A 14321-nucleotide genomic window follows, 5' to 3' on the forward strand; every position below is an offset into this window, starting at 1 on the left:
ATACCGAGTGGCATTAGCTTCTTAGTGCTGTGCTTTAACCCACTGTGCCACCAGGGAGGGCCCTGATTTTTTTTTCTTTGTTCTGAAATGTTGGCACTAAGTTTATGTGCAATAATATATAGGCAATGATCTGTCTCCTATTTTGAATTTTCTTTGTGCTATCATCCTTGAAAAGCCTACAACAGGGTTTGCCACTGAAAAGAGATCACGTCAGCCAAATGAATTTCTGTCAAGCCCTAAATTTATGTATTATTTAAGGTCACGGTTATTAACTAAACAAATGGAAGAAACTTGGGTAGAGACATAGCTCAAGCAGACTATAAAATTTTAGAACACAAGAGGCCAGTACATTTTTTATGGCTCCAAAATAAAGCATCTGCAGGATATAGTTGGTGACGTACTTTATATACATATTTCTTTCTCTCCTTCTAAAACTAATATTCTGGACAATTAAAAAAAAAACTGCACTTAATAAAATGGGCTCTTTTAATGCATTCCTTACTGTTGTAGTGAACATGGGCCATGTCCGTGGGTTACTGCTGAATTGTTGTTTGACTAGAGATGCATTGTGATCTGCAGCACCCATTAAAAAAATTACTTTATAATGAGCAAAATGGAATTAACCATAATTGTGCCTATAGCAGCTCTGTGTCAGGAAATGTCTCCTGTCATGGTGGTATGTTCCTTATCAGTGACAATTTTATTATCTGATTTGCATTGTCTTCTCTTTGCTGCCCTATTGATACACAGAATGTGTCGATCCATTCCAAGGAGAAGCAGATGCCAAGAATATCTCGCTCACTTTCTCTCCTACTCCTAGAAAATCTTAAGTAATTCCCATTTGGAGAGTAAAAAAGATAACAGCAACCAAACTTCATCCTCCAAGGCTATCCTTCCTTCCCTCATAACCGAACCACACCCCCACAACATCCTAAAATCTTTTTAATAGTCTTATGTACTTGCTGGAGGCAACTTTTAATAACTTCTTACTTGCCTCCATTCTCAGACCTTACCACTGTCTGCCTCTGACCAAGCCTCCAGGCATCTCATTATTGATGGGCTGGTCACTTCTAAGGCAGAGAGAGAAGGGAGAGAAATTCCCTTCAACTCATAGTCGTATCACCAAAGAGTCCCTTCGACTGTTACAGAAGCATCACTCTGTAGGCTCCGAGACAGTGGGCCAAGATAAGACACATAGATGTGAATAGCCTCCTCCTGCAAGGGAATTCACCTGCTCTTCCGACCCATCTCTCCCTTTGAATTCATCATGTGAGCATCTTTTCTGTGCAAGGGATGAGTGCGTTAAAAGGTACCGAAGTAGGCCCCAGTTCTTCAAATTGTGAGTTGGATAATGGGTTGGCTATTCAAATATTCCACAAGGCAAAGAACTGGAAATCACACCAGGGAAAATGTGTTTATAGTGACATATGGTTTATGCAAGTTCAAAAAGTATATAGATTTTTTTGAATCCAAATCTTCTGTAATAGATTATAGAAATAGAGGTTTTTTTAACCAACACAAGCTACACAATTCTCATTACTTTAGCAAGCCTTCTATGCTTATTGAGTCTGAAAAAGCATCTCTCAATATCTGAAACCCACTTTAACAGAATTTAAGCAAATGCCCTATTTTCTCTGGAGCAATTTGGATTGGTACAAGTGACTGTCACTGGTTCTTGGGTACTGGTTGAAGTCAAGTCCCCTAAATCTAGAATTGCCTATATTGGGACTCACAGCTTCTTCATATGCTTCATTAATTAATTTAAAGAATAATATCTTCTGATTTCATATCCACACCTGTTTTTAAGAGAAACATAGGCTTTACATAAGTTTTGCTCATTTTAGATATAGATGAATGTGGCATCTAACTGTAGCAACATGATAAAACATTTTCTGGGCCCTCCCTGGTGGCACAATGTGTTAAAGTGCAGCACTATGAAGCTGTCAGTGGCTGCTTTAGCATGAATTCAATCTCTGGCCAGGGGGCTAGCCCACATGGCGCAGCAGACCTCTCCTGTATTGCCTGCTGCTCCCCTCAGTAGTGTACTTCATCAATCTGCCTGTTCTGCTCCTTACTCTGTCTCTGGTGAATCCTCCCACCCACTGCCCCTGCACTTCTGTCCTGTACCCCAATTCTGTATGCATAAATAAATCTTTAAAAAACAAAGTTTCTTACCTTGGAAGTTCTCTCATTTTCTTTTTCAACATCAATAGCATCAACACATTTTGCATATGTAGGTCCTATCGGGTTAGCAATGCCAATTGTGGTCTTTAAAATAGGCCAGAGGTGATTTATTTACAATAAGAAAACTTATAAAATAAAAATTATAAAAGGAATTGAATGTTTATTCCTATAATAATTTCTAGTGACTTCATATGAGGGTCATTGGGAGAAAACAGATCTGTGCATTAGAACAGAAAGGGAGGAGGGTAGGGAAGAGGTTGAAGTTTTACAGTCAAGTTTTGAGTGTTAAATGGAGCTCGTAGGTTTGACATGAAGGTTGTTCATGAGTGCAAGTGAGACTGATGTTGGAGACTCTGTATTTGTCTCAGGTCCCAAATTTATGAGAAGCACATGCTTTGTTCTGCCAAAGGGTATCTGAAATATTTCCAACTTCCAGGTCTTAGTTAGTAGACCAGAGTGAACCCAAGAAACAGAAATGAACAGTTGTGAGCTATAAGCAGGAAAGCTTTGAACATTAGAGAGGATTAACCAAAGGAAATAAAAACATTTTCCTCAACTGAATGTTAGCACAAACAGAGCAAGAAATAGCTCCAGCATCTTTGTGAAACTGCATAACACCGGACACATTCTCAGGAAAAGAGATAATAAGTAAAGATTAGTTGGACAGTTGGCTATGTACAAAATGTCTTGGATATTTGTTATGTCTAGTTTAGTTCTTGAAAATGCTATATCTTCCACCACCCTGAAAAGGTTCCACTAACAACTCAAGCCAAATGCCTCTAACTGCAATATGAACTTGTTGGGGGGGACTTACCTTCAATAACTGAAGCATACATTTCAATTGGCAGAGAAAGGGGGGTTGGGTTAGGAGCCTCTTGACTCAAAAGAATGGTGAGGAAGAGCAGCAGACGTGTGGACTTTCTGTATTTTGGGGCGAGTCCGCTTCCTGTGGCCTGGCTATGTGGTACTGATTTCTGTGAGATTTGAATGAACTTAGTGTGACTGAGAAGTTTGATAGCCAGTATTTGACAAGTAAGTGGGGACGCATAGCCATCCCTCAGTGCCACGGGTTCTTCTGTCAGACACCTTAGGTCTTGGTACTGGTTATACTGCCACATCCATTCATTTAGTGCTCAAGAGTTGTGGTAGATCTCCTTGATTTCTTTTTAGTAGTTAAGAGCTGGATGCCTTTGATAGCAGTGTATACTTCTAGTGTTATTTAGCACAAACTATTTACAGTAATAATTTAACTATTTGGGTATATGTTTTAACAAGTTTTGGGTCCTGCAGAAGAAAGGGGAGAAGGAGAGGCCACTAAAAGTGGGATTTCTCCTTCCAGGAGACCTTCGAGAAGGCAAGCCTGAGTAGCAGCAGCAGTGGTGCTGCCAGCCTGAAGAGCGAACTCTCAGAAAGCTCAGAGCTCCCTCCTGAAGGTTTCCAGGGACCCTGCGGGAAGGACGAAGACAGGGCCTGTGAGGAAATCCTGTCAGATGATAACTTCAACGTTGGAAACATTGAGAAAGGTACTCTTGGGGGGATGGGCATGAAAGCCCTCCGACTCCTTTCTATCCCAAGGTCATCTGCATTTCACATTTGCTTTTTTTTTTTTTTATGATCGCCCAGATATATATTCAGAGCTGGATGATGAATTGGACATTTCTGATAATTGCAGCAGCTCCAGTTCAAGCCCTCTCAAGGAATCAACTTTCAGTAAGCTTTCTTTCCTTATTTGTGGGGCTCCCAAGGAGTGATTTGGGCATCATACTGCAGGCCAGGAAATGTCATCCTGGACAGAGCCCATGGATGGTTTTCCCAGGGACAGAGTTTATGGGGACAGGTGTGTCTCTCCCTCTGGTGGCCTAAAAGCCAACCAGCAAGCACTGTGTTTTTCCATTGCCTCAGCTGTCAAATGAAATTTCATTATTTCTACCAGCAAAGGCAGGTTCTAACTGGGAAATGGAGACAAACGAAATAACCCAACCAGGATGTGACTATTATACGTCTGTTGACTCAGGATTAGAACTTGGAAGAGAAATGAGTGTCATTGTGGACTGCTATGAACACTTGTATTTGCCTTCATGTAAAGGGATGTCTTTTCTTTTAAGTAAAATAAATGTCTTTTATATAAGTAAAATAAATATGCTCATTGTTTATACCTATCAAACAGTATGATGTATAAAGATGTATAAATGCAGTCCATATGTTTATCTTGACTCTATATTAGAAACAGTATAGAAAATAGTTACACTGAAGTATGACAAAAAAGAAAAAATATATAGATAGAATTCAAAGATTATCAAGACAGGATTCAATTCACTCAGTGAATCTGAAACTGAAAGAGAACTTAACATAAGAAATGGAAGAAAGGAGTGATTTTTTTGAGAGTTAATAGAATATTAAATAGGGTAGATAGAAAAACTTTGAAGTAAATTAACTGTGAACAACTCCCTCTTACCGATGACTATTCTGTGAAAATCTCACAAAGGATGGTTTAAAACCCTCTCTCCAAGGATCACATTAGGCCCCTAAGGATTCAACCTCAGTCTTGGTTCCTTCCCATCTTATTTGGGCCATCAAAATGATGACCAACTACTCTAGATTTTCTGGGACAATCCCAATTTCCAACACCCTCCCCTGTTTTCTTGGTAAATTCCTGCTTGTTACATCAAATGCTCCGATATGTGACTGGGAAACCATGAACTTTACACAGGAAAAATATCCATACATATAAACATACATAGAAAATTCTAGAAGTGGTTTATGGTTGTTTTGAAATGAATTCAGTGTTATATATTCCTGCTGACAATGGTGGGGAGAGTCCATAGGTAAGTGAAGAAGGCAAGTTGGACCTTGAAATTGTCACGTGGTGACTTGTAGCTATCTTGGCAAAGGTCTTAGAATGTGTTGCTGAAGATTTTTTTTATTGTATGTTGTTAACTATTAATAATGGAGCTTCTCTGTTTAGCACCCTTTCTTTGGAAAAAGATCCTTCAACAAGCCTATCGAGAAACTAATAATTGCAACATTACATTTTAACTGATGTTTTCAGAAATGAAAACATCAGCCTTTATAGTACACAGATAATTGGATGCAGTCATTTTTTTAAACAAACTTAATATTTGAAGCAGGAAAGTGCAGTTATTTTTATATTCTTGTTTCAGGCACTTTAAAGAGAAGTTTTAGTGCTTCAGGAGGAGAACGACAATCCCAAACTAGGTAGGTACACACTGAGCTTCTGGAAATATTTTTAGACTCTGCAGACTGAGCTGTAGGCAGCCAGGTTGAAAACTGATAGCCAGAAGTTACCCTGGGCATGGGCTAGTAGAAGCTGGTGGAATACACTTTTTCAGAAGAACTGATTATAGTTTATCAAGCAGCATACTGAAAAGAGCACTCAGCACTACTTGGGTTTTAGTTTATCTTTGTTTTTTTCCAGAGCTGTCTAATCTTCCATCAGTCAGCTTCTCTGAACTCAAGGGTCAATGCAGGGTAGGGCAGTGGTACTGCATGAGGCCATGTGGAGTCCTGACTCCCTGCATCTTGTTTGTTGATGCCCCAAATCCCTGGGTATAGGAGGCAAATGTGGAACTCATCCCAACCCACCCAGCCAGCAGGTAATGGCAATGGAAGTGGAGACACACCCCTTCCTCCTAAGGGCCAGAATGTGTGTGCATCTTGGGTAAATACTAGAAGTGAAGTGGCTGGATCATATAGTCGCTGTATACTTAGCTATTTAAGGTACTGTCCAGCTGTTTTCCAGAGTGGTTGTACCATTGTCACATTCCCAGTTTGAGACATTTAAGCTCCATGTGTATAATGAGAGGGATTAAGGTGAATAGTGGTCTTTGTGGAAATCATCTTTTTTTTTTTTTACAGGTACATCTCTGTAATCATAAATAGTAAGAGAGAAAATAGAACTCCCTCTTCATTATTAAATTCTCATAAAATATTTCCTACTTTGAAATACTCATATGAAATAAATATCCTATTATTAATGTTTGGTTGATGTTTCTTGTACATTAGCAGAGTTACCCAAAAACTGGGTTAATATCTATGTCAAGAAAAAAAAAGCAATTATAATTCAATAATTAGTACTTTCTTTGAAATTTCCAGCTTTAATCATTCTAAATGACCTAAGTGAACTAAAATCTCCTGTGTCTATTACTACTTGCTAGGAAAGGATTAAGAATGGGCTTGACTTTCAGCAGCTTCTGTCTGGGTTTTCTAGTATCATTCAATTACATAGATAGGTAGACAGATAGACAGATAGATAGACAGAGAGACCTATAGGTAGACAGATAAATCCAATTCATTGAGTCATAACATTTTCTTTTAACTTCAAAAATATCCTGTTTATAGTAGAATTTGGTAATTCACACAGTTTTCCCCTCTATCATATTCACTCAGGTAAGCTTTGGGCATTGTATTAAGATCTTTGAGAGATCATTTTTTCATTCATTCAGTTAATATTACTTGTATGTGCTGGCACATACAAGACTCTTCCTGGTCCACTCTTTCATTCCCCAGGGCACAGTGTATTCCATGTAGATACCAGTCCACAAATACTTATATATTAATAGATGAATGATGATTATCCTAGCATAAATTCCCTATCTCTCATTGTAATATGACTGAAATCTAAGCTTCTGACTTTAACCTACAGCATTTGCCATAGTCACAGCTTAAGACCCATTTTATTTTTTAAGATCCTGTTGCTGAGGCAACAAGATTTATCCATGCCTGCTTGCATCCTGTTGCCAAGGTAACAGGGTAGGGTTGGCAGGCTGGTTTGAGACATTGGGTGTTTGTGGTATTAGAGATACCTGTGGTTCACAATTCCTTTGATAGTTTCATGTATGCATAATTGTATTGGAGGTTGTGTGACTGGCTCTAGTCTGTTTATAAAGTTGATTGGGGATGTTTGTGATCATCCAGCATCAGACATGTGAACATAGAGTCTCTTTTGTAATCTCAGGACCCAGGAGAACCTAGCAAAAGAAAATACTGCACCTACACCTGAATTCATTCCATGAAAAGTTAATACTACCAGTGTCTACCCTACCTGTTAGTGATTTGGAGTGGAAGGTGTAGGCTGACACTCATATTCTGCACTTTAGTATCTCGTTTTGGCTTATGACTTCTGGCTCAAGTCGCACCATGTCTAAAGAGGTCTGTCTAAAAACCTCTCAGAGTGCTTTAAAATTTTCCATTTTGCTGAAATTCTGATTTATTAACCTGAAGTGCTATTGATCAATGCTCTTTTCAAAAATACTGAAGGACACACCCTTCATTATGTTCATTATGTCAAGATTTTTTTTTTAACCAGAAAACGTTTCTGATTGTTACATTTGTGTCAAGCCATTCCTGTCTATTTTCCAGCATGTTCTATCACAACAAGCCATCTTTTTACGGCCATCATGTTTTAGTGGACATAAATGTGCAATCTGGTTCGATTAGAAGTAGACTTCTCCAAGGCTCTGCCTAATTCCAAATCTTTGTACACCTGTGGACCCAAAAATTGTATAGTCCAAAGTTGCCACTTCTGGTTACAATGAATCTGTTCTGTTTTGTACTTTTAGAGTAGCGCATTTCGTTAGAGTTATGATACAATTTTCAGAAAAATTAACATTTTCTCTGCTCTACCCATGCAATAGTGTGTGTTTCAAGACTGAAGTCTGTTTTTCTTTACCCTCTCCTGTCCAATGTCTGTACAGTGCTTACAGCAGGTGCTTAATAAATATTTAGGAATGAATAATAAATGAATGAATGGATGAAGGCTATTTTTTTTAAAGATCCCTGAAAGTTTACTAAACAGGAATTTGAATTATTTGAAGGAGTAGCAACATTAGCGTCAACTCTATATCTTCAGGACGGTCCATTTCACATATACCACTAGCATATTTTTTAATGTGTAAAAATGTTTGAAATTTTGGGCTTATCAGGACAACTGTAGTAGAAATTTAGTTCATTTCAGCCCATGAGTTCATTGAACTGTCAAGAGCCTCCAGAGCTACGTTTAGAACAGTGGGGTCCCTAAATAGTTGCAGGTTCAGCAGCAATGTGGGCCTCAGTCACATCTGTGAAAAAAAGGGTGGGGGGGCACCACCCTCTGAGGGAAGGGCAGGGCCCGCTGCAGAATATGGAGGCCCCAACCACATGTTGTACTCTTGAGTAGCTAGTTGGACAGAGGAACTCATTTTTAACTTCATTTTAATATTTAAATATAAAACTGAATATAAATCATTAATTTTTACATTCAGTATATTTTGAAATGATTATATTTGGATCTTGGCAGTTAAATAAAACATTATTAAAATTAGTTTTACTTCTGTTTTTTTAATGTAACTACCCCAAAATTTGGCTTCTCTTTGTGGCCTACATTATATTTCTATTGGCTAGTGCTTTTCTTGTCTAGAAGGTTTTGCAGAAAGCACCTGCCTTTGTGTGTACTAAGATATGAAGTGCTGGGAGGTTAGGCCCTTCTGGAACTTGCTGAGAGGAGGGACCATCTTATTTATTTATTTATTTATTTTGTTTTGTTGTCAGGGGTTACAAAACTGCAAGTGTTATATGATTTTCAAACTCTGGCTAGGAATTGGATGGAAAGGTAATGGGAGTAGGAGAGAGATGACTTGGTGGTGGTTAGGAATCGAAGAAGCAGCCAAGGGAGGGATGATGTTTGTATGAAAATGTTTGGTTTTATTCTGGCGCTTAAGTTGGGTAATGGATAAAGGAGAACCTGTGTAGTTATTCTTCATGACTTAGCTATGCACTGCAGGTATATATCAAAAATTCTGTGATTGAAATAAGAGGGTTGGAATAAGCTAAAAATTATCTGCCAGGTTTAATTGTATTTAAAAATTATCTGCCAGGTTTAATTGTATTTAAATCTCTATATTGATTTCTGCTGAGCAACTAACTATCACGGGTTTTATCCATAGTTTATTTTTTCTTATAATTTTTTCGTATAGTCATTATAACAATTTCAGGTGTGCATCATAAATCAACATATATAAATACTACATTAAATTCACCACAATTGTTTTATTCAAAATAATACTAGGAGATAAAAGCAATAAATTAATTTAAAAAATAACATTAGGAAATTGGCTTTAAACTCCAGAGGTAAAGAAAGGTTGATGGTTTTTTAAGACAGTCCCGTCCCCAGAGAGGACAACTTGCAAAATGATAACAAAATCTAGAACCTTAGGGCAGGGCAAGCAAGAGATGTTAACATTGGAAAATTTAGCAACATATAATACTATTAAAGGCAAAAAAAATCATCTTGTTTTGTAGAAGAGTTGTAATTTCCTTTACTTTTTAAAGAAAATAGGAGCAACATAAAAAATACTAGATGTGAAGTTTGAAATATTATTTCTTTTTAATACAAAATCAGTGGCTTGGTTTTAAGTGTAACAAGAAAATCATTCAAGGCACCAAGATTTAGGCTCCTAATCATTCTTCGAGCATATAAACAACTCTGCTGGGACGAGCTTCTTCCATTTGCCAGTGGAATGTCAGCTCTGCTCTGGGTTCCTATATGTTTTCCCCACTTTTTATTGAACTCTTGAGAGCTTCTTGGGGGGAAAATAGCCTTGATTTATTTTCCTACTGCAAGCCGTGGAGGAGTGTAGGCTTTCAGCAAATGTTAGTCAAATCCAAGTTAAACAAGATCATCTAATGGCCTCTCCTTCTGTTTTCAGAGACTTCACTGGAGGAATAGGCTCAAGACCCAGACCAGGTAATTCAGCGTGGGTTGCCATGAAATCTCGCGTGCCTCCCTAAATGAAGTGCCATTTGTGTTACAGTTTCTTATCTTTCCCCCTTTTATTTCTTCAGCTTTGCTGCCTTTTGACCTGCTTCTGAAAGTGCCACCCCTCAGGCTCAGGGCCCACGTTAAGGAGCTAGAGGCCGAGTTAGTGACGGGGTGGCAGGCCCACAGCCTCCCCGCTGTGATCCTCCGCAATCTCAGAGATCACGGTAGTACTTTTAGATCAAGTCGATGCCAAGCACACAATGGGCGAACACAGAATTCTAGTTGGGCCTGAAATGTCTGAATGATGCTTGGGAGGTAATTTCACCACAAACCGCAGTGAAAAATTTTGTTTTGTTTCTCCACCATTATCAGTTTGGCAATTGAAGAGTGCCGCCATGCTTTCTGTGTTCACTTATTTGATTGAAATATTATAGGCTGTTTTGCTAAACTTTGCGTTTCTGCTTTGGTGGGAATGCTTAAAGATACCTACTGACAAAAATAGTCACCATGTTTTAAATATTTTGTAGGCGCCACACCTAGGTGGTATGAGAGTGAATGTTTTTTCTAGCTTCTTTACTCTGACACTGATGGTTCTGTTTAGTTGTTTCTCGTATTTATTTAGATAATATTATATCACATAGTTTTCCTAACAATTAAAAATTGTGGATTCTTAAAAATTTTATGTATAGTATTGGGGAAAATCATGGGCTAGTGCTTTTATAATTTCTATTACCGAGAAACAAATGACAAAAATAATAGTAAAATCATCAACAAAATCTGGACAACTTAGGAAAGTTTCATGATTGTGCTTTTACCATATTAAGTACATGGCTCTTGAATATAACCTCCTTTTCAACTGTTTCGGCTCATTTGAAATAATTGCTTCATGCTATTTTCGCTTTGGCTTCCTTAATTCACATTCTTTTGTAGAGTTAACACTTAGAATGAACATAGGTGATGTGTATTTATTGAATGTAATGTTAGTCCATGTCTTCATCTTTACTAAATTTGCCTTGGAAGAGTTATTGACAGTTTGAGGCCATTTACACCGTCAGCATAAATTCATAAAAAAAGATGGTTTTGTTATTAAGATGTCCAAAGCTATCATGTTGTCCATGATCTACTCCTGCTGTTTTGGCATAAGGTAAGCTCATAACATCATCATGAAGCTAAAATGATTGTTGTTGATTGATTTTATAGCAGCAGAAAAATTCACAGTAGAAAAAGGAATTCCTTTTTCTAAAGGGCATGTTGAATTAGTTCAGGTTTAGTCCTGACTTTATGTCGGTGAGATCGATGAGATCGCTGCATCTTACATTAAAGCATTACACTATAGCACAGGTTATATGTAACACGATCCTTAAGTTTTAAAATTTCACTGATTCATGTTGCTTTTTAAATTTGAAACATTTTAGTGTCTAGTTTTAGTAGAGCATGCAGTACTGCAGGTAAACTTTGACAGTTGATTGCCTTATCAGCTTACAAGTACCGCCCCATCACCTGCAGGCTCACTCCACTCCAGTCGTCAGTGCTCTGTTTCTAGGCTAATGAAGAGAATGAGAAGGCGATGACCCGTAGTCCCATCAGATGTGAGTTGTACGTTAGGTATTGGTGACATAAAGTAGGGAAAGCACTAAACTCTGTGTATGATTTACTTTTAAAAAAAAAAAAAAGCAGATTTGTATATTTTTAATTTACATGACATTTGACTTAGCTTTCTTGGATGGAACATAACACAATGGAAATTCTGACTAACCCACAGCTAGAAAGGGGGGATTTTGTTAAAATTTGGACATGCTCCCAGGCATTTATCTAGTGGGGGGTCATGATTTTCCAGGCACTATGGCAGAGCAAAAGGTGAGGACCCAGGGGCTGTGCCATGATATGAACCTGCCAGTTACTTCCAGCGTCACCTTATACTTAATATACAGTAGCACTTAGTATTTTGCCAAACTCCTGTAGAGTTGATGACCACAGACCATTTCAAGTTAACATGACTAAAAACCCTCTTGTTCCAGTTTTAATCCTAATAAGATCGGGTCAGTAATTTAAGTGTACATACTCTTTAGGTTAAACAATAATCTGCAGTGCCTGCTGAGAGAAGTGAAATTTAGGAATCTGATATTGTGTGAGTAAAGATATTAACAGCAATTAATAAGGAATCAGTGAATAAATAAACATTTTAAGCATTAATTATTTTAGCTCTATTTTCTAAAGGTTGATTACAGGTAGGTTACCATTTGGCCATATCTGAGTACCACTCGTAGTATTATTTGACTCCTTCTTTCAACTTAAATTTGTTTAAAGGGAGTTTATATTATTGCTACAAATGGAAACAAAGATGGTATCACTTGCTATAAAAAGAGGACAGTTGCAGAAATAGATGCAAATCAAAGCAAAACATTATTAAATTCTAAATAGATGCTATTATCTGCTTATCCTGAGGTCTGTTTTCTTTGTTATAAAGAAAGCTAATTAGCTAATATTCTTAGCTAATATTTGAAACTGTGATGACATACTCCCTCCATAACTAACATAATCTTTGATATAGTCTGTAGAGAGACGATCAAAAAAGGAATGCCTTTCTCATTGTGATTTTATACCTGGTCGAATCACTGCGAAAAAAAAAAAATATGCTGTACAATGCACGATGCCTAAAAAACTCACTTCTTTAAGAGTAATCAATTGATTTTGTGGTTTAGTCAAACCCATTCATCAAAGGAATGGATATTTTGAATGAAAAAGAAAAAAGAAAAACAGTGTAGGATCTGTTGTATGTAAAAAAGAAATTGTTCTTTCCTGGTAGGGCAAATGGCTTTATGTATTTGTGAAAAGAAAATCATACCAAAATATAGTACAAGAGTTGCATTCTTTGTCAACTACCCGGAGTACACTGTAATGTTACAGAAAGTGTTGGTGTGGGTTGAATGTAAATTTTTGGGAGTACCAGCCAAACCCAAATTTTAAAGTATAAATGTAATGTCAGCTAAGTGTAGGGCCTTGTTTGACTGGATTAACACTGACATTTCCCCATAGAAATTGTCGCTGTGATTTCTGGATCTTAATTATGTTTTTCACTAGGTGACTGAGAATCTATTTTTACACGTGTCTTTTGTTCATAAAGGTTAGATCTAAATAAAGTAGTCGATATTTCATCCAAATATTCCAGAAAGCACAGTTAACACTGTAATTGTCCTTAGTGTGAGCAGCCTTGCTTCCAAGTCACTTATTGACACAAACTGTTGAATTTTAAATTTCACAATTGCTAAAGTGATTTTGAGTTCATGCCTTCTCTCATTTTCTTGCATGACAATTATTTAGCATATTTGCCAAGCTATAATCAATTACTATAGGACTTGTCTATACCAGGCATGTGGCATATTAGTTACATGGTTTTTTTTTAAAAAAAAAAATAAGACTTATATTTAATTATACATACAGAACTGGGGTACAGACTAGAGGTGCAGGGGTGGTGATAGGATTCACCAGAGACAGTGGGGAGCAGAACAGGCAGATTGACGAAGTACACTGCTGAGGGGAGCAGTGGGCAGGTCAGGAGAGGTCTGCCACGCCATGTGGATCACCTCCCTGACTACGGATCGAACTCGTGCAGAAGCGGCAAACTTCTTAGTGCTGTGCTTTAACCTGTTGCTCCACCAAGGAGGGCCCCTACATGCTTTTCTACACTGTTTGTTGGGATTTGAGTATATTGGCTGTATTTCTCAACCAAATTGTAACATTTTTAGTAAAGTTTGCCTCTATCTTGATTATTTCCTCTGAGATCAAGTCCTTGAAAACTAATTATTGAGTATTAGATGTAGACCATTATTGTATAAATAGATACACTCTTGTTTATAAACTCTTGCTTAGGTCAATGCATAAGCAATCTCATGACGACTTAAAGAATGGGAAAGCAATGGTAATTTTAATGTCAGATGTCAGAGTCAGGGAGGAAGAGGAGGTAACAGATTTCCTTCATCAGTGATTGCTTCCTAATTCTTTTTACCAAGAGAGTCCAGGGAAAATGCTGCTTGGAGATGAAGGCCTTTTTCTTTTTTTTGATTCTTTATAGGATAATGTCTTTTCAAAGAGAAGTTCAGTCTCACAAAAGTTATTGATGGGCCCAGTACAGACCAAGTACTAAGTGCAAATCAGCTGTTAAATGCAGTTTACTACCCTGGCCCCAGGGTTTCTTCCCTGGGGAAGCAAAGAGGGGCAAGAAAGTTATATCATCTCTGATGCTAAGAAAATGAGGGCAATGAGGCTTGGAGGATGATCAGAGAACAGTGTACAAGTACGCGAGCCAGAGGCAAAAGCAAGCTCTCAAATGCCAGATTGCCGTTATTGATGATTAAACTTTTTTTTTTTTTAAAGATTTACT

The 14321-nt window shown here is 37.7% G+C and overlaps 1 protein-coding gene across 1 annotated transcript in view; it reads left to right on the forward strand.

The window, feature by feature from the left end:
• NEK10 (NIMA-related kinase 10) overlaps nt 1-14321 on the forward strand; it is a 158568-nt gene that overhangs the window by 112130 nt on the left and 32117 nt on the right. Inside the window, exons 27-31 of the mRNA XM_004692270.2 lie at nt 3524-3707; nt 3808-3894; nt 5346-5400; nt 9888-9925; nt 10024-10164. Of these exons, the coding sequence (XP_004692327.1) occupies nt 3524-3707; nt 3808-3894; nt 5346-5400; nt 9888-9925; nt 10024-10164 (505 nt within the window). The remainder of the gene's footprint in view (nt 1-3523; nt 3708-3807; nt 3895-5345; nt 5401-9887; nt 9926-10023; nt 10165-14321) is intronic.

Source organism: Condylura cristata, unplaced genomic scaffold, assembly GCF_000260355.1.
Source record: "Condylura cristata isolate star-nosed mole 26May11 unplaced genomic scaffold, ConCri1.0 scaffold00033, whole genome shotgun sequence".
Classification (NCBI taxonomy): Eukaryota; Metazoa; Chordata; class Mammalia; order Eulipotyphla; family Talpidae; genus Condylura; species Condylura cristata.